This window comes from Cebus imitator, unplaced genomic scaffold, assembly GCF_001604975.1.
Source record: "Cebus imitator isolate Cc_AM_T3 unplaced genomic scaffold, Cebus_imitator-1.0 Scaffold170, whole genome shotgun sequence".
In the NCBI taxonomy this organism is placed as follows: domain Eukaryota; kingdom Metazoa; phylum Chordata; class Mammalia; order Primates; family Cebidae; genus Cebus; species Cebus imitator.
In genome coordinates, this window is record NW_016107485.1 from 1,019,439 (window position 1) to 1,046,814 (window position 27,376).

The window sequence follows — 27,376 nt, forward strand, 5'->3', positions numbered from 1 at the left end:
TCTTCATTCTAGGGCTCAAGGTCAAGCAGCAATGACTCCCTGGAGAACACTCTTCTCTTCTCAAAGGACAGGAGCTAAACAGTGCTGGTGGAGGCCAGGCATGGTGGCTTGTGCCTGTAATCCCAGCACTTTGGGAAGCTGAGGTGGGCGGATCACAAGGTCAGAAGTTCGAGAACAGCCTGACCAACATGATAAAACCCTGTCTCTATTTTAAAATACAAAAATTGCCCAGGCATGGTGGTGCATGCCTGTAATCCCAGCTACTCAGGAGGCTGAGGCAGGAGAATCACTTGAACCCAGAAGAAGGAGGTTGCAGTAAGCCGAGATCACGGCACTGCACTCCAGCCTGGGTAACAGAGTGAGACTCTGTCTCAAAAAAAAAAAAAAAAAAGAGTGCTAGTGGAAACCCATGATGTGATGTGTCTTGAAGCCTCAGCTTAGAACTGGCACACTGTCACTTCTACTCATATTCTATGAATCAAAGCATGATGAAGCCCCAATGTCAATAGAGCCTGTAGTAGGAAGCCCTGCAAAGTCACGTGGCAAAGAACTTGGAGGTACACTTCTATTACAGGGAGGAAGTGAAGAGCTGGGAAGCTGCATTCTCATCAGGATTCCCAACTTTTTGTTTCCTCTAACTAATTCTCTTCACACCAGTTTCTGATGGCTGCTTCTTGGGAAAGTCACCAGCACCAGAAGGAGCTCAATGAGGCTCATATGGATGAGTCAGAAGCTTAGTTCAACAATCAGCTACCTCTCGCCATTTCAAAGACTAGTACCTAAGGCAGCTACACTCAAGAGTCCAGGTTACAGTTTTTTATTCCTATCTGGTTCTCCTCATGAGGCCTTTTGCTCTATGCCATCCCATTACATCGTCTTTTATTGAGGCCATAACATTTCTTATTTTCCTCCTTTCCTATTTGCTTTTTTTCTAATCAGCAAAAGAATGTTAGACTTTGTATATAGAGATAACATTGCTTGGAGTTTATGGGGCAGGCATGAAGCTGTATGTGGGGTGAAAAGTCATCACAAAGGTCATAGGTAAAATAGTCATAATTAAATCAAACCATGGATTTGGATAAGACCTCCAGGGAAAGTGTGAAGGTTAACCTTTTTAAATTCCTGCTCCCTGTTGATAAATAGCAACAACAACAAACTTCATACTCCACTTTCGTGGTTAACATTTAATAAGGTCACTTCCGATGAGCCTTTCATATTGCTTTGTTTTGACAGCACTAGAACAGAGATCAAAGGCAAACAAGACCAGTGTCCTGTGAGCCCTGAGGAGAGGTTTTGAGAAGGCAATGACTGGGTCAAAACCCAGAGGTCAAACAAGATTAAAACTGAAAATCATCTTGAATTTGGCCAGAGCTGCTGCCTCTGACTGCACAGGTTGTGCCTTCACAAGGGCACCTGGCAGAGAGAAGTGGGGCTAACATTCAATGTGTGCTCTGCCACCAGCCAAGGCCCTGATGTGGGGCTGCATCTTCCGGAAAGGGAAGGCCTTTTATAAACCACACAAAAGTGCAATCCATTTACCAAGCTTGAACCTAGGGGGCTAAGTCTGCATTCACCCAGCAGGGCCGCCTTTTCTAAATCACACAAAGTACCATATGGGCTACTGGCCTGAATTTAGCAACTAGGAGGAGGTCAGTGGAGAGGACAAAATTTTAAATTTACATGAAAACCTTCTGTAAACTGTATAACACTATTCAAGTGTAAAGCAGGGCAGGGAGAGGTAATTCAGAAGCTTAGCAGTTGACAGGAGAAATTACACTGACCACAAGCATTTTCTGCCTCACCCACAGCACGTGAATCTACGTGAAATGTTTAAGTACCTGACAGACTCTTCAGTGGGAAACCATCTGAGAGCAGATTGGCCAGAAAGCACAAGTGGGAGCGGATGTGATGATTTCTAAAAGTCCATTCTAGTCACAAACCCCAAGGTAGATCTAGCCAGTGGAGCAGAAAAGCCCCAGGTAGGAGCACCTGGGCCAGCTTGGCATAACCTAACTGTCAGAACCCTTTGATCTTGATAAAACTTGGCTTCGAGAAAACATCTGGTTCTGGGGATTCTCAGGGGCCATATAGTGTGAAACCGAGGGGAAGTTTTTGTAAAGCTCTGTAGCACTGTGATTGGGGGGATACGCACAGTGCTACATAACCCACAGAGACCTGTACAAAAACTGCAGGGGCAAAAGTGCCATTTCCCTGGGATATCCTCAGCCTGGGTCCCATGCCTCAGGAGACAAACAGAGCAAGCAGCTACCTTCTTGCTCTGGGGCCTGAAAGGGATAGCAGGAAGTTGACTGGACCAGGGAGATGACCACAGCTGCTGACCTCTCACTCACTGCTGTTCTCCCTTGGGTGATACTGGCATTTCTACATTTTTTTACAGCACATTTGGGGAATACAAAAAGGTATTCCTTAAAAACTATTCTTACCTTGCTTTCATGTTGATTCTATTGCAAAAGAAAGTTATATGAGCCACCTGATACGGAATTTCGAAATTCAAATCCCTAGAGAGATTTACCCAAGTGCTTTGCTTTGCAGTTTGGGAAGATGGATTTGAAGAGAGATTGATTTGTTTGTAAGCAATCACCAGCCACAGTGGCTCATTCTAAAGCTGACTGCTCTGTAAATCACCCAGTGCTTCATGCTGCCCTGTCTCCTCTTGCTGTGCCACACATTATCTGCCTTTAAAGCAGCAATGGTGGCTGTAAAGGCCTTAAACCTGGAGTAGTCATGGAGCCAAGGCCCACCTCTTTGACAGTGCCAGCTTTCCAACAGGGATTGCTGAGTATGGGTCTAGGAAGTGAGAGCAATCCAAAACAATAGAAAGCCACAGTTCAGAGCACTGCATCAAGTGTGCTGTGCTGGAAAGGTCTGCCATAGGAAATATGCTCCTGCACACTCCTCAGACAACTGCCTTCCGAAAGTAAACCTATCCCTACCTGCAGATGATAATGTCATCTGTGAACCAGTTGGATAAGCAACAAGCAATCTTTCAAGGAGCAGAGCCTTAAAGATCCTCCAGTCCTAAAGCTAATGGGAAGAAAGCAGGTGGGAGCAGCGCCGAGGTTTTTGGAACGCCCTCAAGTGCTGTGGCACACAGATAAACTCATCTTTGGAAAAGGAACCCGTGTGACTGTGGAACCAAGTAAGTAACTCATTTATTTATTTATTTATTTATTTATTAAATTTAAGGTTAAGGCATCCTCCATCTAAGGAGGCAGAAATAATCCTGAAATGGGTGAAATATCTAGTGTTGAGTAGGACTCCTGGGAAGAGGTGAAATATGGTTCATCCCTTCCACAGGAGAGGAGCGGAACGTGTATGTGAAAAAAAAGACTTTGGGGCATATGAAAGGACCCATACAGCTCAGAGGAAACAGAATTCTGCCCAGTCCATTGAATTTGAGTCAGGCTGTAGAAACCACAGAGTCATTGGTCCAACTCCCTGAGCAGGGTCAGAATGAACACGGAATGAGGCTGACCTGAGTCCGGGTGGTTTTATCAAGGTGATTCCGAATGTACACAATTCTGACCTCCCTTACAGCAAACGTATTCTCCTGGGAGAGCTCAGAACTGAATTCGTCTCCTGGGAATGGAGGGTAAGGCCAGAGCAAGTAGTCCTAGTGTTGATATGTTTCTCTTTAGAAGAAAATAACCTGTTCCAGACATTTGTTTCTAATTGTTTGAGCTGCAAATGAAAACTAGGTGACCAGTGAGAAATACAGGACATTCTGGTTCCCACTGAGATCAGATTCCAAGCAGAACAAAGTGAATGTGTAATACTTCCAACTAAGAAATGCTTTGAAGTCTCCAGGACACAGCCAGGAGTAGTTCCATAATACTCACAAGTGTTCACCATTTTTGCAAAGAGTATATGGTACCACTCACCTATTAGCAGTTATGAAAGAATCAGTGCTAAAGCTGTTGAAGGATCATGCTCGGCACAGAAGGCATCTGTGGTATCCTTTCAGTGACATTTGAATTCAACTCTGTCTTGCTAAAAAATAAGATAAAATAAAAAGACAGTGGTCTCCATCTGGCAGCAGCTTCCAGTTAGATAGCACATACCCATCTTAAGTCACAAAATGTAATAAACCAATATAAAAACCCATTTCAAAGGTCCTAAGGAAGTCTCGCCATAGGGGTCAGTAGTTCCAAATCAGCCCAACCAGCTACTGGAAAAGAAACAGCATACCCTTCCCCGGGACTTTGGTGCTCAGCTTAGGTTTTTCAAGGTAAAAGAAGGCTTTAGAGAGGTGGGATGGTGATGTCAGGCTTCTCTCAGAGACCAACTGGGGACAGGGCAGTTCCAGGGATATAAAGTGAAGGAGGCTAAGGAAAGGAAAGGACAGACATGAGCATCCCCAGACCTCGCACACTACAGGGAGAAAAGAGGCAAGGGCCCTGCCATCAGGGAGAAAGACACCAAAAGCTATGCTAGTGAAGTCAGTGCAGAGACATTCAGAGTTTTTTTAAAAATCAAAATCTTAGTAAGATTTTGAAATTTTAACTAATTCGGGCCCTTGCCTTTAGACCTTGTTATCCTTAAAATTCTCACTAAAATAAATTTATCCACATTTCCAACAAAGCTAAGGCTGATTATCCTAATTTCTCCTTGTTTACTGAGTTTTTCCTAATGAGTTAAGTTCCTCTGTTTACCCATTTACTTGGTCCAGTATTTCCCTAAGCGTGGAGTGCATAGCACATAATTTCAGATGGCACATGAAAAGATGTTCTTTTTATTTGAATGGTTCTTTTAATGGATATCAGAATAGCACAACTAGGCTATCAAACCCATGTGATTTCAAGTTTCCTTTTAATTATATTTTAAGTTAAAAAGTGAGTGATTTTTTAATTATTAAGCAAATTATGACAGAAGAATATGACCGAAAAAGGTGGGGGGGGGGGTAGTTGTGATTAATTGAAGTTTGGGAAATGCTGAACTTCGTTTTGGTTCATTCCATCAGCCTTTGAAGTGAAAAGATAAGGGGCATCCAGAGTGGGCAGGACCTAGAATATCTCTGAATGACGCCTTCTATTTTTAGGCAACCAATATTGGATTAGAGACAGCACTGCAAACCCAGGGCCTTTATCCTCTCAGAAGTCTTTTGATGCTTTTTTTCCTCAGGAGCTTCTTTCAAGTCTCACTTATGGAGCTCCTGGGTAGCACAAAACTAACAGAACAGGTCTATACAAACCCACAGCTATAGATCCCGCACTTTAGTCCTCTGGATTGAGTAAACCTGGAGAGACCACGTAGCTTCATAAAACAGAACAGAGAACAGAACAAAATACCATGGGATAAAGTAATGCGAATGTATACTTCTGCGGTAACAACAGCGGCAGCGGGGAAAGGAGATATGGTCATTGGGAACATCTGCATGGAAGTGGGCCATGAGGTGGACTTTAAATACAATCTATTATTATATGTCATAATTATATAACTACCACTTTTTGAGTACCTACCATTTATTAGGCCACTGCGCTAAGTCCTTCAAGGAATGTCATTTCACTCAGTCCTCACAACGATCACGTAGAATTGAGGTACCATGGCTTGCCTTTTAGGGATCAGAAAAACGGAATCTCGAAGGAGTTCCTCAAGCTCACACAGCTTCGTAAAGTCATCATTTGAATCACCTGCTTGATGCTGGAATCTGTTCTCCTAAGAACTCTGCTCTTCCATTAGGGCTGCAGCTAGACTGCGGCATGTGTGGAAGTTTTTCCTGCCTGGCCCAGCCTCTGCCTCAGGCATCTAATGACCTCCTTTTCAAGGTGAATCAGAAACAACAGTCATGCCACTTCCCTTCCAGTGCCATCCCCATCGCCCCACTCACCAAGAAAGAATTTCTTAACCCTCACCAAAACCAGTTACCCAAAGCAGCATCCCCCTTCCCCGGGAGGAGCCAGGTGAGGCGCATCTCTCACATTACACCCCTGGAGACCCAGGGTCCCTAAATACAGAAAGGTCCAGATGATGATCAGAGTATCACCCTTTCCCTCAAGAAAAGGAGTTCACATAATTCTGGTCTCATCAACATGTTTCCCAGATTCTCAGAGATGACCTTCCCATTCCTCCAGGCCCACTAGCCCTTGACCTGGCATCTGGCATTCCCTCTCACTCCCAGTGAGCATCTCCCAGAACAGAGCGTTTGCACCTGCAAGCCCTTCCACCTCGAGCCATTTTCTCCTAGGGACTCGCACGGTTTTCTCCCTCCCCTCCTCCAGGTCTCTACTCAAATGTTACTTCCATTGAGTTCTTTCCTTAACACTACATGTCACTGTGAAGATCCCTTTCCCTCCTTTATTTATAGCAATTATGTCCACCTGAAACTCTGTATGCTCCTTTACTGTCTTTTTCTCTTGCTCTGTGGGAGAAAGGACTTTGAGTTGTTTCTTTCTGCATCTACAAATACATTGAAAGCACCAAACAAATATTTGTTGAATGAGTGAACGAATAAATAGAGGAATGAATGAATTAGAGAAAAAGCCCACTGTGCTATAAAGCAAAAGAAAAATGGGAGGAAGCTGGGAACCTACAGAGCCAAACCTGAGTCCTGGCTCTGCAACCTGCCACAGGTCACTGCCACTCTGTGCCAGGCACTACTCTGGGTGACAGGGAATCCACATCAACAAAACAGGCAGAAATTCATGCCATATCGGAGCTTATCTTCTATTGGCAAAACACAGATGGTAAGCTAAATAAATAAATAAAATATACAGTATGTTAGGGTGGTAATAAGCCCTGAGAAGAAAAATAAAGCCAGGAAGGAGAATAAAGAGGACCAGTAGTAGGGACCAGCATGCAGTTTTAAATGGAAGAGTCACAGAAGGCTTCACTGGAAAGGTGACAGTTGAACAGAGACCCCAGGAAGTGGTAAAGTGAGCCATGCAGACATCTGGAGGAAGAGCACTTCCAGGCAGAGGGTGTGTGGCTGGAGGGAGGGAGGGAGTGATGGGGAGAGAATGTGAAAACGAGGTCAGATTGGTGATGGGATGGGGAGAGGGTAGCTTGTAGGCTACTGTAAGGACTTCTGCTTTTGGATTCAGAATGGAAGACTGGAGAATGGAATGGAAGTCACGCATAACCTAGAGAAAAGATCTAGAGAGACAGAAACCTGAATACTAGTACTCACCCAAGGCCCTAAAAAGTGGGCACCCTCCTCATCTCACATAACACCAAAAAATAAGCTTCTGTTCTTTTTCAGCAACCTCTCCCAACAACCCTGCCCGCCGGGGAGCTCTGTTCTTAGAGCAATTACATCCCCCAAGCTTCAAGTAAATGTATCTTCTCTGAGTTTAGCCCTAATAAACATTCTAATAATTACATCAAGGCTTTCTAGCTCACAGATGCTGTATCTAATATTATAACCTACAATACAGAAGATGTTAGTCTCCTCATAGAGGAGCCAGATAAAGCTCAGAAAGTTTAAGGAACATGGCCAAGATTACATACTTGGAAAGGGACACAGTCAAAACTAGGTTTGGGATCTTCTGACATCTTTCTACTTCACAACTAGGAACCACCCTTCACGTTAGTGACTCTCCAACTATGATCTACAGTCTTTTAAGGATTGTGAACTGATCTGAAAAAATGTATATTCCCCCTCTTGGTTTTTATGAGTGGCATACAGGCAATCTCATAGATTCTGATGTTTATGTATGACAGAAATTAATTTAACTGTCACTTCGAAGTGTGAGTGTGTCATTGAAGCTTGCTAAAATTTGGTATGCATGAATGCATTATTAAAATGGATGGAAAAACTTAATTCTGTTTTGTACTAAGCAGCCTGGCTGCTGCACAACACTTGGCAATGATGCAAAACTCTCAGATATGAAGTAAATTCCCCTAAAACGTTGGAGTCCATGGTATTTCTAACCCACTAGGTCTTTGTCCCACCTAAGTGTAGTCCAAAGGTGGAGAACCTCTACTCTATGACCAATGTTCCACCCTCCTTTCCTCCTGATCAAACCAAAGATCTCCTTTCCCATCTACATTCATTCTGTCTCATTTGAGCACAAATTCTGTCAGAGCATAATGGGGCAAAAGCTTGGATTTCTATTTGACACTAGAGTCACCTCTTGTTCCATCTTGAAGGACAACCTGTAAGACTGAGGAGAAGAGGCTAGGTCAGATGGGACAGAAAATTGCATCAGATGAATATCACATGACTTGGCAACTGAGGCTAGGGTTGCTGTAAAGAGGAAAGCAAGGTAGTTTTTGGATTAGGTGTGTCAGCTGTGCCAGACCACTGATCTTTGGCAAAGGAACCTATCTGGAAGTAGAACAACACAAGTAACCCACTTTTCCTTCTTATGACCACTATGTTTGGCAATTATATTTGTTAAATATTTTTCTAAGTCACCAGGTTGGGAGACAGTACTCCAGTATGTAAATATAGCAAGGGATGGCTTGAGGAACAGGAAGTGAGTTTCCAGTAAAATCCAGGATGGCGTCTGCTTCAGTGACCCATCTTGATCCACTGTCCTTCCTAGAGAGTTTCCATTCCCTCTGCCTGACTCTAGAAGGCTTGCCTTCTCAGCATCCATGCATCCACCACATACAGATCTAGACCACCACTGTGATCAGATCCACACGACAGTACTTCTCAGGGATGGACAAAATGGTGAAATGAGGAGCACGCTGAACCAGTAAATCAGAGACCAAGTTCCAGTCTGTTCAGTGCATTAACCAACAAACTCTGTGACTTAACTGCACTGAACTATATTTTCCCTATAGTTAGAGGAAGGATTTCCAAGCTGCCTTCCAGCCCTCACCCACTATGATCCCGATTATCCCCAGACCAATTCTTACGGACAATCAGGAGGAAAAGCAAGGAAGCCCAATGATGTGACTGTCCTGTGACCCAGTAGGAATTCTGTGATTTAATGGGAAAAAAAGCCTGGAAAGTGAGTGAAAACTGATGGACAATCAGAAGGAAAACAAGGAAGCCCAATGACGTGACTGTCCTGTGACCTGGTAGGAATTCTGTGATTTAATGGAAAAGAAACACACTGGAAAGGGAGTGAAAACTCTCCCTATGCATCCCTTTATTAGCCCTTGTGTGATCACAGAGGTTTGGAAAAATGATGCCTTGAGGCTCCTTTCAGTCTTACCATCTATTACTCTGGTTTGGGGGCTGAAGCCCAACTCAGCCACTCACTTAACGACCTTTAGAGTGGTTAGATCGTCTGTAAGATGGATCTAAAAATATCAGCTTATAGAGTTTACTTCAGTAACTTTGTTGAAGTAGTATAAGCACCAGCTCTTTAAGTAGAAAAGCATTTATACAAATGATAGTCATCTGTGATTATTATAATCCTTTGGATAGACCCTAAGTCTTTTGCATCAACGGCTCTTGCTTCAACCATTATGTCCTTCCACCTCTCACTGAGGCACAGTCCTGTTGTGATGGATTTATTTGAAGCTTATAGTTATGTTTCTGCCTAACAATGGCTGTTTGACAATTCTCAGCAAAATATGTGAAAATGTTATCCTGAAGCAAGATCTTGGAGTAAGAGCTGGCAGGTTGAGGAGATAATAGCAGAAAATCTAAGGACTTTCCTAAATGTCAAAACTCAGAAAATAACAGACATCAAAAAAGCTGCCAAAATATAAAGCTCAGATCTCAGGAACACTTGCAAAGTTCTGTCTCCAGCTACACCCATTCTGCTCCACCCACCCACTTCCAAACAGATGAATTAGACTGACAGGGAGCAAATAGGTAGCGAGGTTTTCTATGACGATGCCTAGGGTCGTGCTTTGACAGCACAACTCTCCTTTGGAAATGGAACTCAACTCATCGTGGAACCAAGTAAGTTATGCATTTTACTGCAGCTCAATGTGTATATCCCTTTAGAGTTGTTGTAGTATAGTCCTGAATGAGTGAGGTTTCTTGGGAAGAGTTCTAAATTAGAAACCCATTGTTTGTTGCCAGGAGTAGGGGTAAAATTTGGGAGCAAATGCATTAGATTTCTCTTCAGAAAATATTCTGTATATGCTTGGAAGCTCCAATCTGAGGCTTGGTATTGATAAGTATTTTACAACTACTGAAAAAAGCCCTAGGCCAGGCTTCTAGTTTTTGGCCCCCTGGGACCAGAAAAAAGGCAAGCTGTAGTTGAGGGTTACTCCAGTATTTATGAGGACAAAAGTCATGGTTACAGTATAGGGTGAGGGGAGACTAGAAAGAAAAAATGTATTATGAAAGAAGGAGTTTTAAAAAGAGGATCTTCTCTCTCTCTCTCTCATACACACACACACACACACACACACACACGCACACACGACAAGAAGCCAGTCTTGCCCTTGTCACTTTTTTCTGATAACTTGCATTAAATCAACATGACTGGCTCAGATTAAATGGTTCTCAAGGTTCCATCCTGGCCTGGGTCTGCTGAGAGTAGTTATATGCTCACCTCCCCTGTTAGCCCTGAAACTGGGGTCTCTGCACAATGGTTCAGGAGCCCACATCCAATGTATAAACACAGCCACAACTCCAGGACAACAGAGAAGTTGTGGTTCCCCTACTGGAGACATTGTCCACTGGTAGCCCGCTCCAGTGCTTAGAAATCCCAGGGCTATATTCTGGTAGTTTGGGTAGCTGCCTACAGTCAGTCACTGGGACCAGTCTAGAGAATAGCCTTCAGATACCTTCCAAAATGCCAGGTCCAATGGAAGAGTCATTATCTTTTACGTGGTTAGGTATTGATTTTGTTTATTCAGATATTCAGAGGAAATAAAGAAGTAGGGAATGTACATGAATGTGGCTATCTGACCAAAAGTACAAAAAGTGACTGGTACTGTCAACATGGTCTCTGCTTCTCAGAGAATAATATAAACTTACAGGGGTTTCTTCACTGTCTGTTACTTCCAGGGAAAGAGTGGAAATTGGTGAGTTTTCTTATCTTTGAAGGGAGAGAGACTAGAGCAATGAAAAGGAGGGAAACAGAATCATGTTGTAGCTGATTGCAGTCTGATTGATGTTTAGCAAATTGCATCTGAGAAAAAAGTATTGTGCTTCATTTTCTCTTAAAATCATTTCCACTTGAAATTTGAAATTATCTGCAGTGTTAGAATCAAATCTTTGAGGCTGTGCCTTTGGGAGTCTTAGGAAAGAAGGAAATTGATGAAACTGATGCTTGGCCCCTCTGCTGGGACGCTGACCATGCTCCCCAATGATACTCCATTTAGTTCTCTGATTTTCTTCTCCTGCAGAGATGAAATGTAATATGATGATGTGAAACTCAGGTAGGGGATGTGAAAATTTTCAAATCAAGCCCCAAGTCCTTAAAGTTTTGACAGTGAATAATGTTCCTACACAATTGTCATTCTCTCTTACCTAGCTCTAGTCCAAGGAACTTGATTTTTTTGGTGACGAGGCAGAATAATTCATATGGTCTTTAAGTTATATTTTACATGATGACTATATACTCCTGAGACTTGTATCTGGATCCAGAGTTAGGAGAAATTATAAAACAAAATAAGCAATTCAAAGCAACCACTGGCTTCTCTGATTTGCATCCATGACACACAGCACCAGTGGGCTCCCCCAGCAGTGACCAATTTCTTGTTCAGCCCTCAGATCCTTAGAAAGCCTTTTGCCAAGCTCAGGAAATTAGAAAGCAGGTTCATTATTATCGTGAGACTCAGTCTGAGTGATGGGAGGAAATTAGATTTCTAATCAAAAAGCAGCACTCATGACCCAAGGGAATGGAACCAGGGTATAAGAATGGAACCTGTTTCCATAACCCTTCTCTCCTCAACCTAACATTTGTTGTAAGAAATGTCAAGCTGAGTGCCCTGTGCCTATGCTCAAGCTATTGTCTTCTTCTTGGATGGCCCTCTTAACAAACTAGGAGTTAGATTTTCTATCATGAAGGCAGCTATTCCTCACTGTCACCTTCCTCTCTTGCTCTGTCTCAGCCCTGCCCCTGTATCTCTTGGATGGGGACTTCACCTTCACATTGAACTGCTATCCAGCAGTTCAACTATTATTAGCTTCAAAGAGATCTGAGACTTAGATCTGCACTCAGCCCCTTGGTCTCATCAAGGGCAGCTTTGTAGTTCTCTGAGCTGTGGGGTCTCTAGGCTGAGAGCTGAGGCTGCAGAGGCAGGACACAGATGTTACAGCCCAGGCCTAGGGCCAGCTCCAGGCTAGTTACCTGTGAGGCACTGTCATAATGTGCTCCTGGGACACCCGACAGATGTTTTTCGGAACTGGCACCAAACTCTTCGTGGAGCCCCGTGAGTTGATCTTTTTCCTATATTTTTAGGGATAATTTGAGTCCTGGCACTGGGGCTATAATCCAATTTGCATTATAAATTATAACTAGTAGATTAAATCATAACAAGTAGATAAAGTGGTACAGATGTGAAGCAGGCCAGCATGAACACACTAGACTGAGTCACTGAAGTAGCTCTGTAACTCCTTTTATTGTGAAATATATATACTCAAGCTATACAGCATATATACTATATATTCCGTATATAAAAACAATAGCTCCCATTTATTTATGAAATCTTCAGAGCAGCCCAAAAAATACAAAGAAATCTAGAAGAACTACACTAAGAGTTGGAGCATTCAGGTGCAGGGGAGACAGTGGCAGGGATACTTTGGCCCCAATTCCTCAGGAACCTGCTTCATCTCTGTACATCCCTTTCGCTAAGCTAACTAGTATGCATGCCTCCTTGCAAACTGAAAACAAATGTCCTATAGCTTGGAAGATTCTGGAGAAAGGTAGTTAGTATGGTCAGAGTCATTAGGTAGAACAAACTTTTATTTCAGCTTTTAAGTTAAATCCCATATTGGCAGAAATTCTTGAAATTCTGAGTGACATTTATTACAGATGTTGCAATTCTTAGGGCATCAGTAGGACTCTCTGTGTGAATCTAAAACATAGATGATTTCTAAGTTTATAAATTAAGAAAGACTATTCAGGAGTGGTATACACTTTTTTGGTATTGTTTACCAGCACATAGCCTTAGTAATATATTGGTGTTCATAAAAAGAGAAAGTCTGAAAATAAAACAATTTCCAAAGAAATAGCACTTAAAACACATGTTGCAATGTATATTTGTGGACCAAGAAAAAAGACTACAAATTCTTCAAAGGTAAATAAATCTTTAATCTAAATTTTGGACTACAATTTGGTACAGCTTCACATTTAGGTTGAAGTCAAATACAAAAATAGACTGGCATGCATATGGTAACTATATTGAGTACATTCTAGTTTTTATAAAGGTTTAATTCAGTCAGATACATTTTTCTTTGGTTACCAAGATGCCAAAGAATGGATTAGATAAGACACTTCTCTTTCAAACAATTGTTTTGAGAATATGAACATTAATGTAGAAAGAGGGATTCAGAAAAATGTTTTATCAAATCAATGTGTTATGCTGTCTCTGAAATGCTGTTAGATTTGGAGCACAATATCATAAGTGCATGACCTTCTTCAGACATCCGTCTTTTCAGTTATATTGTATTATTCAAATTACTCAAACTCAATCTCCCCAAACCAAAGTGATCATTTGACAACTGCCTGATGAATTTAGGTTTTAAAATTCTAGCGAGCTTTAATTGTCCAACTAAATCAGACTAGGATTAAGGGATACTCTTAAATAAGCAAGGAGATAGGGTGTTTATTTTATGGACAAGTTTCCTTTGTAACTTTTAACTCCCTTGAAAGTCAGCCAGAGTACATCTCAAATCAAAGTCAAGAGAGTAAGCAAGAAGTGTCGCAGTTATAAAGGGGGTTAAGTGAGCAGTGCATGTGGTTTCCAGCCGTTAATGCTAAGTTATCAGTTTCTGTTATCAGTGGCTTCAGCTATGCAAGGAAACCAAACAGGGGAAGTTTTCTCAAGCAGGTTGAAAGTAGGTTCCAAAAAGTCCTTTGAAAAATTTCTAATCCTCTCAATTGTCTAGAGCTAAAGCCAAAAACATAAGGAAGCAGGTTCTTCTTAGGAATGAGTGTCCTGCCCTGAATGACTGAAACAGAATCAGTCTTTTAGCTTAGCTTCTCAGCAGAGGAAAGATGGAGAATGATGATGGTAGTGATGAGGGGGTTTCTCTGAATATTTGATTTCCTAGGAAAGCCTTGATCAACTTTGGTGTATTTACAAAGCCGTGGTCGGCAGGAACTTCCTGACGAGCAATCGTTCCCTCTCAAGCACATATAATCAGTTGATTTGGCAGTAGTTCTACTGCTGTGAACCTCACAGCTGAAGCCCAAATTCAGAATCAGGATAAAGCATTAGAAAGATTACTTATTTTCATACAACAAATTAGCCGGGTGTGGTAGTGTGCACCTGTGGTCCCAGCTACTCGGGAGACTGGGGCTGGAGGAGAGTTTGAGCTGGGAGCCAGAAGTTGCAATGAGTTGCAATTGGGCCATTTCACTCCAGCCTAGGTGACAGAGCAACACACTGTCTCAAAAAAAAATGAAAAGCTACTTATTTTCCATTTACACATTTAATTACCAACTTTTTTTTTAGCAATACCTAATGTCTTGGCTGTAGACCATAGTAGATAAAAGTATGCTGAAATTCAACATATTTTTTATTTAAAATCAAGAAGCCAAATTCACCGAAGTTTCGAATACCAAGGGTAAAATTTACAGAAGTAATTAATATTGAAAGTCAGCATTAAATTTAGGATTGAAAATATACCTAAATCATCATTAGGTTGGTTGTCTTTCTCGATTTCAGGTATTAGCAAGGCTCTTTCTTTAGCGGCTATTTGAAGACAGCCTAAGAATCTAAGTCTCCGTGGACACAACATTTATCACAATTCAAAAACTTCAGTGAGACACTGTGTGAAAGAATCATCGCTACCTCTCTCAATGCTTCAAGACTTGTGGTTTTAAGGAAAGAAAAGGATGCATGGACAGGGCATTAGTCCAAAGTGAGGCACAAAAGAAGAGAAGGCCAGGAGGGGACCCAACACTGGGACCAACATTCCATAGATACTCTTAGACTAAAACAAGAAGAAACAGGCTTAAATTGGTTTTATTCCTTTAAGGATTTCCTGAAAATGATCGTTGTTATCCTCTGATTAAAGACTCAAAGAAAACTATATAGTAGTCAGTCCCCTATAGAAGAATGAGTATTAACCTAAAGGCAGAAACATGCACCACCTAACTTCAGCAGATCCTTCAAGTCCATAAAATGGGGACAGCACCCTTCCATGACTCCAACACTGCTGTCCCCAGAGCCTCTGAGCCAGTCATGCAGTCCTTCTCAGACTCTCGATTCCTTAAGTGACAGAATGCAGAGCATGAGCACCTGCCCTGATCTACCACCCAAGGGCCCACACATTCACAAAAACCAACTGGTGCAGACAGACAGTCAGCCTGACCTAGATGGCCCAGAGGACTGATTAATAAAACACAGATAATCGGCCAGGTGTGGTGAATCATGCCTGTAATTCCAGCACTTTGGGAAGCCGAGGTGGGCTGATCACCTGAGATCAGGAGTTTGACACCAGTCTGACCAACATGGAGAAACCCCATCTCTACTAAAAATGCAAAAAATCAGCTGGGTGTGATGATGCATGCCTGTAATCCCAGCTACTCAGGAGGCTGAGGCAGGAGGATCACTTGAACCCAGAAGGCAGAGGTTGTGGTGAGCCAAGATCACGCCATTGCACTCCAATCTTGGCAACAAGAGCGAAACTCCATCTCAAAAAAAAGAAAACACACACACACACACACACACACACACACACACGCACACACACACGCACAGAAAGAGAGAGAGAGAGAGATAATGGAAACCCAGATGATCCAATGTTGTTCTTATTTTCTTTCTCTGCTTCCAGCCCTGTCTCCTAGCAGCTCCTAACTCGAAGTCAAACTTACTGCCTTTCATTTGTGCTCCCCTTCCCCATCCTTTCACAGAGGTGCTAATAAGCCCAGATCACTAACAGGATGCATGGAGGTCTGGATTGCAGTGTTTGGCTCCAGGGTAATCGAAGTAATCGCCACTGTTTAACCCCTATAAAGTTGTGAATAATCATCTCACCTAATAAGTTGATTATATTTGCAGAAATTCAACCTCCTACCAAACCATCCGTTTTCGTCATGAAAAATGGAAAAAATGTTGCTTGTCTGGTGAAGGACTTCTACCCCAAGGATATAAGTATAAATCTCAAGTCATCCAAGAAGATAACAGAGTTTGATCCTGCTATTGTCGTCTCTCCCAGTGGGAAGTACAATGCTGTCAAGCTTGGTCAATATGAAGATTCAAATTCAGTGACATGTTCAGTTCAACACAACAATACCATTGTGCACTCCACTGACTTTGAATTGAGGGCAAATTCTTCAGGTAGGCCATATCTAGCTTCATGGGGCTGGAGATTATGGGGAATAAGAATTAGGTGAAAGGGAAGTTAGAGATGTAAACTGTGGACAAATCATTCTCAGTACAGCATCACGCTGGAAACAAGACTTAGGCCCAACTATAGCCTGCCATTGGCCAGGGAGGGAGATGCTTGGCATCCCTAAGATGAAATCTAAGATAAAGCCTCATTTCATCCCCATCTCTCCTCTTTACCAGCCACTGTCCCCTTCATACTAGACTCTGGGATTGAAAGTCCACACACAGTCTAATCCAGTACTAAACTCCAACAGAGGGCAACGCGGCCCACCATGGGGCTAAGAATCCTAGTTCTTCCCACATAGTGGTGTGCCTGGATATTGACCTCACGGTACAATGAAAAAGCCTGGAATGGGAAGCATGTTGTTTAATTAGCTATGTGACCTTAACAAACTCACATCTTCTGGTCCTCAGTACACTCATCTAATGTCTCCTCCAGTTTTAAAATCCTACAGTCCTGTGAACCTCTTCATTGCCAGTAACCCTGACCACTGCTGTTTGTTTCAGATAACCTAACATCAATGCAAACTGAAAACACAAAGCAATCTTCAAAGAGCTGCCACGAACCCAAAGGTTAGTTCAAATCAAAGGGCCAACTTCAGAGTCAAGGGTTAAAGCAAACTCTGTAATTGTCAGCTGGGGGCAAAAAGTAACAGATTTCCAAAGAAAACCCAAACCACGCTGAGCTCAGTCAGTTCTGTGGAGCCTCTGCCTCTCCCAGCAGAGTTTGCCTGGCTGGGTGTGAGCTGCAGCCTAAAGTCTCTGAGGGCTGTCTAGCACCATGCTGGGCTTGCAGGCTAGAAAGAATGAGGCAGGTGTGGGGCCAGCTAGTATCAGTGTTGCAGGTCCAATTCCTGGAAGGGAATCTAGTCTCTCCCTGAAGCCAGCTTCTTCACTGTTGTTCAACCATAGTTCATGCCGAGAAGGTGAACATGATGTCCCTCACAGTGCTGGGGCTACGAATGCTGTTGGCAAAGAGTGTCGCCATCAATTTTCTCTTGACTGCCAAGTTATTTTTCTTCTGAGGTAAGAATTAGCCCCTTCTTATTCCTATCTCTACCCATACTACGCTGCACATGGGGAAGACATGTTTAGAAGTGGTAAGAAACCAAGAAGCATTGGAAAGGGAAACTAGGACATATTTAGAATTAATAAGGTGGGCTATCTCAGATACTCAGCAAAATGCACCCATCTCCTGTTATCCTTTCATTTTAAGTCAGACTGAAATCAATTAGGTAGTATAATGTACTATTTTTCTAATATACCAGACAATAACCCTCACCTTCACCCCAGGGAGAAAACTGAAGATAAATAAGGAGAATTCATCTTCTTTAACTACTATTTTGTTCATTGACCAAGAGGCCATGTGTTATTTGCAAGGCCATAAGTAAAGCTTCACTTGAAGAATATCCAGAGGAAGCAGAACCTATCTTTGTCCTAATAAAGGGAAGGCCAGCTCACACTCCTTAATCATGGGACCAGCCTGTCTATGTGTGGATCAGCCTGTCTTTGGAATGAACCTACACACCGCATCAGTAGTGAACAGCTCTCACTATTAGCTACTCAGGATGCATACACAGTTAGGTCTGAGATGTCAATTATGTGCCTGTTACTTGCATTGCCTGTTCAGGTAATCTCATACAGGCCCTGGGCTTGCGTCTGAGGCTCCCCACCCTCACTCCTTCTCCAATACCCGCAAATGCTCATCAATCCCAGCTCCTGTTCCAGGAACAACCCTTGACTTGGAGTACTTGACGGATCTGACCCAGACAGTAAAGATACCCAGTCATGGCCAAATGGGTGTCCAGATCACCTATTATTTTACTAACAGTCCCAGGGACACAGGCAGTGTGGCTGGATAAAAAGAGGGCTACACTAAGAGTCAGAAGATTTGGGTTTTGTCCTGATGTTGACACTAACTCACTATGTTACCTTAGCCAGGCTGGTTCATCTCTCTGGGCCTGGGTTTTCTGCATCTGTAAAACAAACGAGTGTTAGAAATAACCAAAGGAAAACAAAAGAGTTTCATGACTTATGCCAACACTGATAGCTGAACTAGCTGAGCTATTGCCATGTGCAGATGGAAAATAAGCCACAATAGATTGGTGATGCCTGCAATGGTGCAGCATAACAAGTCCTGGCCACCCCCAGACTGCATGACACCTGTGATTCCTTCTAGCATTGACAGCCTATTCTATAACAACTTTCTTCACCTGTAGGCTGACTGGCATGAGGAAGCCACACTCCTAAAGAAACAAAAGGCTTACCAAAATGCGTCTCCTCAGCTTCTGACTTCTTGGTGATTCAAGTTGACCTGTCACAGTCTTGTTAAAATGGCTGCTAGCCAAACCAATTTTTCTTCTAAGGCCACAAACCCAGCTTATCCTCCAGTTTGGTGGGAAGTTAAAAGTCCTAGGGAAGGGGGGTTTATGTCCTAACTGCTTTATATGCTGTTTTGTAAAGGGATGGAAGGATATAAAAAGATATAGGACTCGTTTTTTCACTCCTACAACCGATACACTTTGAAAATGATGTTTCGTTCCATTTGACTTTTATCTTTGAAGTAGAAAGTAAGCGCCAATAGGTTCACAGCTCCATGCCTCATGGGGAAAATCGGCCTGGGAGAAGAAGAGCAGATGCCCTTTTATTTAAACACGGAAGGCTCTGCTCAACAGAGCACTAGATTTGCTACTAGATTTGCCTCTTCCTCCTGTCCTCATGGCTTGTCCCACCCTCTGTGTTCACTTCAGGAGCCACACTAGAGATTCTACAAGGCATGGAGGAGGACAAAATTTCTGCACTTTCTGCATCTCATAGTACTTTACAAATGAGATTACATTTGAATTCACAAATATTTTATGAGTAGGCAATGGGGTTCCCAAAATCTCATCTAAATATTCTCCAATCTATTAGCAATGATCAGAGGAAAGACGCTGCTTTCTGTTAATTTATTTAACATGCATAAATCAGATCCCCCTGAGTTCCAGGCACTGTACTGAGAGTACAAAGAAGACACAAGCCCAGCTTTCAGACAAGTCACTGTGCAAGTGTTTTTGGAGGGAAGAATAGAAAGGAGACCCCTATCTTTCCCTATAAGAACAGCATTTGTACTGTCTTTTGCCTGCCAATCTGTGTTTGAAACAATTGGACACTGATTCTCTGACCTGGGACTTTGGTATTGACGGTCTTCCACCTTTCTTCTCAGCCCCTGCCTCGGTTGCATTTATTAAACTGCATTGTGTGCACCTTGCCTCTGGCTTTACTCTTTGCAGATCACCACAGGGGGAAGTCAGCTCTGTGAACTCACTATTAGTCAGCCAAAAGCCAAACTGAACTTATGGGTCACACCGCAGTTTCCCGAGCCCCAAGCCTACAGAGCCCCTGCATTGGAGACCCACCCTTTTTTTTTTTATTTTTTTTTCCAATTCATATACTCTTGTATTATATACATATTAACAGTCTATGCAATGAAAAAGAACAGAAATTTCATAAAACTATTTCAAAACCCAGAACATAAAAATGTAAAGAAACAAAACATTTAATGTACAATCTACTCCATTTGGCAATGTGTACTGAGAGATAAAAAAAACTTATCTACAAACAGAATATAACAAAAGGAGAATGTGATTTAAGAAGTGATCTCAGGTCCATAGCTCTTCCGTTCTTCCAAATTTGTAGATCAGAGTGCTAAAAAATATAAGTGCATTTTGAAAAAACACAGCTAGTCCCAGATAAACATCAGTATTTTGAGTAACATATGCACCAAAAAGAATCCACGTGGAAGCAATGTGCCTCTGCTGGTGTCACTGCCGCAGCAAGAACAACAGCAGCACCTGCAATGTGGCCAGTGGCCTCTGCTGCTCCCACCTCAGGAAGGCCACAGCTTTTTCCAGGATCACTGCCCAGCTAGCAGAGCCCTAGCAATCCATTATTGTGGTTCCTCAGCACCTATGTGGAGTGTCAAGTGGGGGTTTATGTGGTTACAAGTGAAAGAGTGACTATCGCCAACAACTCCCCTTGCCGTGACTGACTGCAAACTCCCCCATCATGTTTACTATAGCTTACATGTGTAAAGAATGCTGATTTCCAAAACAGTCACGGGTTTCCTTGTGTAATATTAGAGTGTTTCCTCTGACGTTGTTAGGAACAAAAAGACCATATCATTTTTCAGATTTAAAAAAAATGTTGTCTCCTCAAAAAAGTATGTACCATGTCCATAGTCATTCAGTGAGGCAGGGATGTTGCTGGGAGCAGAATCAAGGTCTCAAGATTTTCAGCCCAAATTTCCTGCTATAAGAGCATACTGCGTCCCCAAATGAGGAGGAGATGTCAATGTATCAGCCAGAATGAACTTAAGGATTGTCCCATATTTAGCATATAAATGAACCACCCTCTAGCCCACTATGCCAGGAAAAAAAATATCCTAGTATATCACAGGACCATGAATTTCTCACACCAAAAAGAGCCTCCAGAAAAGAACCAAGGCAAGAGCCACAAGGGATTATGGCTGCCTTCTGATCTGGGGCCATGCTATGTGGACTATGAGACGAACATGTGACACACTCAGTAGGCATTGGAACAGAAGCCCCAGAAAGCCAAGCCACGTGCCCAAGGTCTTTGGCTCCCTCATCCCCTGTTCTTTGCATTGCTCCACATACTGGCTGCTCTTGGCCACTGTTTCTGAAGAACACATAAACTGCTGCCCAAACCATGTGCTGATAAATCCGCCTGTGGTACAGCTGCAGGAGAGAGCCCTAGCAGTGTAACATTGCATCTCTGGGCCTGTCACCAGCCAGCTATAAGACTGAGAATGTCCACCACATCTCTGGACTGCAGTGTCGTTTCTATAAAATAATGTGTAAGGCCTCTTCCATTTCTAAGATTATATCTAATAACTCTAATAGTTCTATTAAGGCAGATAAGAGAACAGAAAGGAGGGACTGATTCCCAGGGACTGAGGGTATATATCTGTTTTGACATCACATAGTCTGTTTGCCCCAGAGGAAATTTTCTCTGCTGGAGACACCACTGAGCTCCAAACTCAGGGACTTAGCAGTTGGGATTCTGGAAGTCACAACTTTCTAGGAGTGCCTCAATGCTCTTCAGTGGAAAAAAAAAGAAAATGTCTTCCAAATTAAGTAAAATGGAGGTGTCAAAAAACATCAAGGAGAAAGATGGCTAGATACAAAAAGATGCAAAAAAAAAAAAAAAAAAAATGGCTTAAAAGTCTTTTTTTTTTATTTTTTTGTTTTTAATTTAATTTTTTTTTTTTTTTTTTTTTGAGGCAGAGTCTTGCTTTGTCACCAAGGCTGGAATGCAGTGGCACCACCTCAGCTCACTGCAACCTCTGCCTCCCAAGTTCAAGCAAATATTGTGACTCAGCCTCCCCAGAAGCTGGGACTACAGGCACACACCACCATGCCCAGCTGATTATTGTATTTTTAGTAGAGATGGGGCTTCACCTTGTTGGCCTAGCTGGTCTTGAACTCCTGACCTCAAGTGATCTGACTGCCTCAGCCTCCCAAAGTGTTGGGATTACAGGCGTATGCCACAATGCCTGTCCCTAATTTAATTCTATAATGAAAACAGATCAATTCATAATAATGGACAAATGATGGTGGTGACTAAAATACACTGCTGATGGCCTCACCTTAGATGGGCCCTTCACCTGTACCTGAACCTGCATTCTGAAACCCTCACAGAAAATGCAGAACAGGCTTGTCAAGCCACACTCTGTATCAGGGGTGACCAGGGCACTGGGGACACAAAGACAATGTTCCCTAAACATGCAGTTCTCCCTTGCCTACCAGGAGTCATTCAGGTGACACGGGGCCACTGAGTCAGAAGCAAGGAGATGTTCTGCTTCTCTGAAGCCAGGGTGCTCCCCTTGATGTGACCAGGCCATTTATTTCTCAGAAGACACTTTAGGTCACTTCTGAAGGCTAGGCTGGAACACAAAATGGCTAAGAGAAGTATGCCAAGTCCCAGACATGACCTGCGCTGAGAGGTAGCTCTGCTGAGCTGTGCCTCGGGAGTTTGTGGTAAGACTTCCTGGGCACCTGCATCATTGTGCTAAAGGCACAGTAGTAAGTGGCACTGTCTTCAGTCCTCACTGGAGAGATCACCAAGTCAAAGGTTTTCTTGGTCGGAATGTACCTCCCAGAAAACCGATCTTGAGCAAAACCTGCAACTTGAGATCTGGTGTTATCCTCATAAAGGATAAACTGAAAGGAATGATCTGGCCTTACCCGGTACCAGAATAAATCTGTATTTGAATATCTAACATTGTAAGTGCAGAGCAGTACCACCTCACTGCCACTCACTACTGTCTGGTCTGGGGAGCTCTGGATTACATTGTCACACAGCATGCCCCGTCTGTGAAAAAGATGAATTAGGAAATAGTGAATTCTGCACTCCCCAAACACTGAGTATAACACATGCCTAGCCCAGAAGAACTCAATGGGCAGAGGCAAGAGAAGGACACAGAAATATAGCCAAAGGCAGAAAATAACCAAACACCAAGAAAAAAAGCCTTCAAGAGTCAGAGAAGGAGAAACGGGGTTATAGAACAAGTGGAATGTAAACAAAGGAATCTACCTACAGAAAAACAAAAGGCTAAAGCCCACAGTCAGAATCATCTTTTCTCCATATCAGGACAGAGGATATACAACAAAACAGGGTTCCTGAAATCTCAGAGACTATCTGACAGTTCTGACGAAAGAAGACAGGAGGGAAACAAGGGGAGACTGGCAGCCCTGATGGTCACGTGGCAAATGCCCTCAGCCAAGGAAACCGCTATTGCTATTATGATTTGGCCCCAGTCCATCTTGAACTAATACATATGACAATGAAAATGGATTACTTTTAAAAAAAGAAAAAGAAAGAAATGGTGGGAGGGAAGAAAACTGCAAGCCTAATGATGGCATTCTTGAATATCCAACTGCTACAAAAGTAGTTCACTCTCCATTTCTGTATCCTCCAGTCACAGACTGGTGTGCCAGTCCATTAATCACATGTCGTGCTTTGAGTAACACTGTCTCAGCATCTAGCACAGCTCCGCGCACTTCGTTCTATTCAATAAATGGAATAAATGAAAAAGTACCCTGAACAACTCCCTTACTCCTCTGTGTAAAGAAGGAGGAAAGGGGATTGCACAAGATCCTTTCTAAAATCTGTCCTAGACCCGAATTCCAGAAATTTTGATTTCATATACCTGAAGGAGTGCCCTGACCCTAAGTGCTTCTTGCACTTCACCAGCATGACTTTATCTCTCACTGGGCCCACTGCAGCACACACTTGGCTCCAGCTGGAAAATCCTACCCCAAACAGAGCTTCCCAGCTGGTGAACTGACACGAGTGGGTTACAAGCTTGCTGAGATAGTGTTGAGAGTGCAAGTGTACCTGAGGTGGCTGGAGCCCCTGAGCCAGCCCCTCCCAGCCAGGAGCCCTACAAATATGGTTTTCCATGAAAACCATGACATGACAGCAGTTGGGAAGCACTGCTGTAAAAAAAAGAACACTGACTAACTCACTCCCCCAAATCCAGGAGTGTTTCTAGGAATATTTATAGAAGGTCTTTCATTTCCCTTTTTCCCTACAACCAATTCATCAGTAAGACCTGTCAGGTCTGCCACGAAAATATAGCTCCAGTCCATCTCCACTGCCACCACCTTCTGCAAACACCATCATCTCTTACAGGGACTGCTGCAATAACCCACTAACTGGTCCCCTTATTTCTGCTCTTGTCCCTGGACAATCCATTCTCCAGCTCTTCATAAAGTGTACATCAGATGATGCCAGCTGGACCTCCTTCCCAGGCCTATAACATCTGCAAATGATCTAGTCCTTGCCTCCTCCACAGCCTCACCCCACATCTGCTCCTTCTCTTTCTTCCCTTCAGCTGCCATGGGCTTCCTTCTCATTCCCTCTCTGCCAACCTTTTCTAGATGCCTGAAACTCTATTCCCAATTTTTCTCAAATCTCAGCTCAAAGAGGCTTTCCCTGGCCACTCGAACTAAATAAGTCACCCATCCCACCCATAACCAACCTCAATTACATCTCTGTTCTTATTTTCTCTCACGTCACTATCTGAAATCATCAGATTCCTACATGTTTCTACATGTTTATTTTATGTCTCTCCCATATCACCTCCCCCCTCCACACACACACACACACACACACACACACACACACACACACACAATAATATAAACTATATGAGGGCAGGGAGGTTTATCTTTTCACTGATATGTCTCCTACCCCCAGGCTTGTGTTTACCACATCACAGACAATCAATGAATATTTGTGTAAAAAAAGAAATGTAATTTTTTCACTTAAAAACTCACCATTCACCCAGATTTAGCAAATAAAAATACAAAACACCTGGTTAAATGTGCATTTCAAATAAGCAACTACAAAAGTTCCAGTAATATGGATAGTTGGGACAATGGCATTTGGAATACATTTATACTAAAAAAAGTATTCATTGTTTATCTGAAATTCAAATTCCACTGGGCATCCTGTATTTTATCTGGCAGTGCTAGGCATGCAGAATACCAAAAGCAAGCACCAGGCAGCCCAGAGTCCCACCATGAGCATCTTTGGGACCCCGGTTGTGGAAGAGGGAGGCTCAGGGCCCAGAGGCTGCCTAACAGGTGCATTGGCTGCCCGGACCTGCACTGCCGCCTGCCGGCAGGGGTCCCCAACATGAGACCCAGCTCCCTGCTGGCGGATATCCATTTCAGAGCTTCTGGTTCTCCCAAGTCCAAGGATTCTGCTCACTCCCCACCCATAGTCTCTTGGTGTCTGTCCCTGCTCTAAAGATGTTGCTTGGGCTTGATATTTATATGAGATCCGAGTGTTCCCTTCCTGATCTAGACCATAACCATCTTCAAGTTAAAATGCTCCTCCTCTTCTAACTGCCCAACCTCAGCTACATCTGACCATACCCAAGCACAGAGAAGTAGACTTCATGGACCCTCACACAGAGGAACACATCCTGTCCTACAATGCTTCACACAGAAGCTTCAGACATAACCTGAGTCCTGCTTGGGGCAGCATCATCATGACTCTCCTGCCCTGGTGTCCTTGCAATATTCCTTGAAAAGCATCCCTCCCTCCAGGAAGGGCAGACACTTAGCACAGCAGTGCAGTGTAACGGCTAAGAGTGGGCTCCTGGAACCAGCCTGTTTAGGTTCATATCAGCTCCAGCTTTTACTGGCCGTGTGACCTTAAGCATGATCTAACTCTCCAAGTCTCAATTTCTCCATCTGCAAAGCGGAGGTAATAATAGCTTTTTTCACAGAACTACTGGAAGATTTAGTGAGGTCACACATGCAATACATCCAGCAGATAAAATGATCTATGAATGTCAGGTATTGCTGTTGCATATTTAATTAAAATGTTGCCATTTTTATTAAACAGACATATGAATAGAATTCCTAAGAGTGTTACTCTCATCGGTGCTGTTTAGGGAAAAGATTCTGACTAAATCTAAATTTTAAAGTTGCAAAATCTAGCAAAAGATTGTTGATATGTTGTATCAATCAATGGTTAAAAAAAAAAAAGACTGACATCTTTAATTTGCTGTCCATGCTGCAAGCATGTCCCAGAGCTCTGTGATCCCCCAAGACCTGTGATCCTCTGAGACCTGAGCCAGCTGTGTTCTCCCCAAGTCCCTAAGGGCATTAGGAGCATGAGAAGTGAGCCTTCCAGCCCCTTGTTCTTACGTCTTCCAACCATTGTAACAGGCTTGTTCATGAGAGGCCACGATGCATGACCAAGTGACCCCACCACTGAGGAATAGGAGAGAGCCTCAAGATTCAATGGCCAGCTAAGGACATATTGCCCCTAAGTTTCTCCACCCCACCTTCCTTAGACCTACTGGCATCTGCAGCCTGCACCTCTCCCCACGGTGCTGAAAGTCCTACAGGCCCCACCCTCCCTCCTGTGAAGCAGGGCTGCCTTTCATTAGCCCAATACTGCCACTCAAGAGGGGCCCTCAGACCAGGTAGGGGCCAAGAGGTTTGGTGAACAAAGCCACCCATGTCCCATAACTTGGCTCTTGATCACTCACATCACTCAGAAAAGGGACTTTTCTCCCCGTTTCCTTTGAGGTGGGGAGCTTTGTTTTTGACCTTGTAGCGCCCTCTGCTGCTCTAATTATCCCATCTCCATAAATAGGTCATACTGGAGGTTGATAGAAAATAGGTCAGGGAGGGAAAACATTATTTGTTCGCAACTCAAGTCAAAGCTGCTGCTTCTGTCTCCATTCCCTTTTCAAGTCTGAGACTGGCAGCTGCTTCTCTGCGGGCCCAAAGGGACTATCCTCCGCCCATCACCCAAAGAGGACTGTCTTTAAGGGTATAATAATAGCACCCTAAGAGGACAAATGGACATTTTCCTCTTAGGAAAGGAAAAGCTTAGAAACAGCTGAACGTGTGGAAATGGGCGTGAGTGGGCTAGAGAAAGGATTTCTGCATCACTTTCTTCCTGTGCCACATTCCATCTGAGATCCCTGGGACAGGCCTCGCCTGATGGATAGCAAGAAGCATGCCAGGGAGGGACAATTCCCCCAGACAACCTCCACCCCCAGGCTGGGGCAAAGCCATGGGGACCCAGGGCCTCTGCTTTGGCTAAAGACCTTGCTGAGGGCCCCATGGGCAAGAACAAGTATGAAGAACCCTACCATGGTTTTTTGCCCATTGCCCTCCACAAAGCCAATGTTTGAAGGAAAACTGTGACGAAGAAGGGACACTCCATGGTGTTGCTGTTGCCATCTCTGGAGCAGTTTGTGGAAAGAACAGTCTTGGTCCAAACAGGTCAGTGATACTTTTCATGATGGGGCTGTGTGGGACCTGGCCAAACTCTTGCTCACCAGATTTCTAAAGCCATCTGGAGGGGATTCTCTCCTATTATTTCCCAGGGCAGGGAGGGAAAACAGATTATATCTCCATTATCAAGAGCTAACAATTGGTAGAGGCTATCTGGAGCA

The 27,376-nt window shown here is 43.3% G+C and overlaps 2 long non-coding RNA genes and 2 gene segments (V, D, J or C); 2 read left to right on the forward strand and 2 right to left on the reverse strand.

The window, feature by feature from the left end:
* The window catches only part of LOC108315339, a 43,803-nt gene extending 24,175 nt beyond the window's left edge, over nt 1-19,628 (forward strand). Inside the window, 5 exon segments of the C gene segment in view lie at nt 9,782-9,826; nt 16,054-16,332; nt 16,891-16,956; nt 17,296-17,409; nt 18,603-19,628. Coding sequence covers nt 9,782-9,826; nt 16,054-16,332; nt 16,891-16,956; nt 17,296-17,408 — 503 coding nt within the window.
* The window catches only part of LOC108315321, a 307,441-nt gene that overhangs the window by 203,678 nt on the left and 76,387 nt on the right, over nt 1-27,376 (forward strand).
* The window catches only part of LOC108315341, a 271,354-nt gene that overhangs the window by 203,223 nt on the left and 40,755 nt on the right, over nt 1-27,376 (reverse strand). The window lies entirely within an intron of this gene.
* LOC119473613 overlaps nt 1-27,376 on the reverse strand; it is a 105,744-nt gene that overhangs the window by 69,401 nt on the left and 8,967 nt on the right. The gene's annotated exons all lie outside the window — the stretch shown is intronic.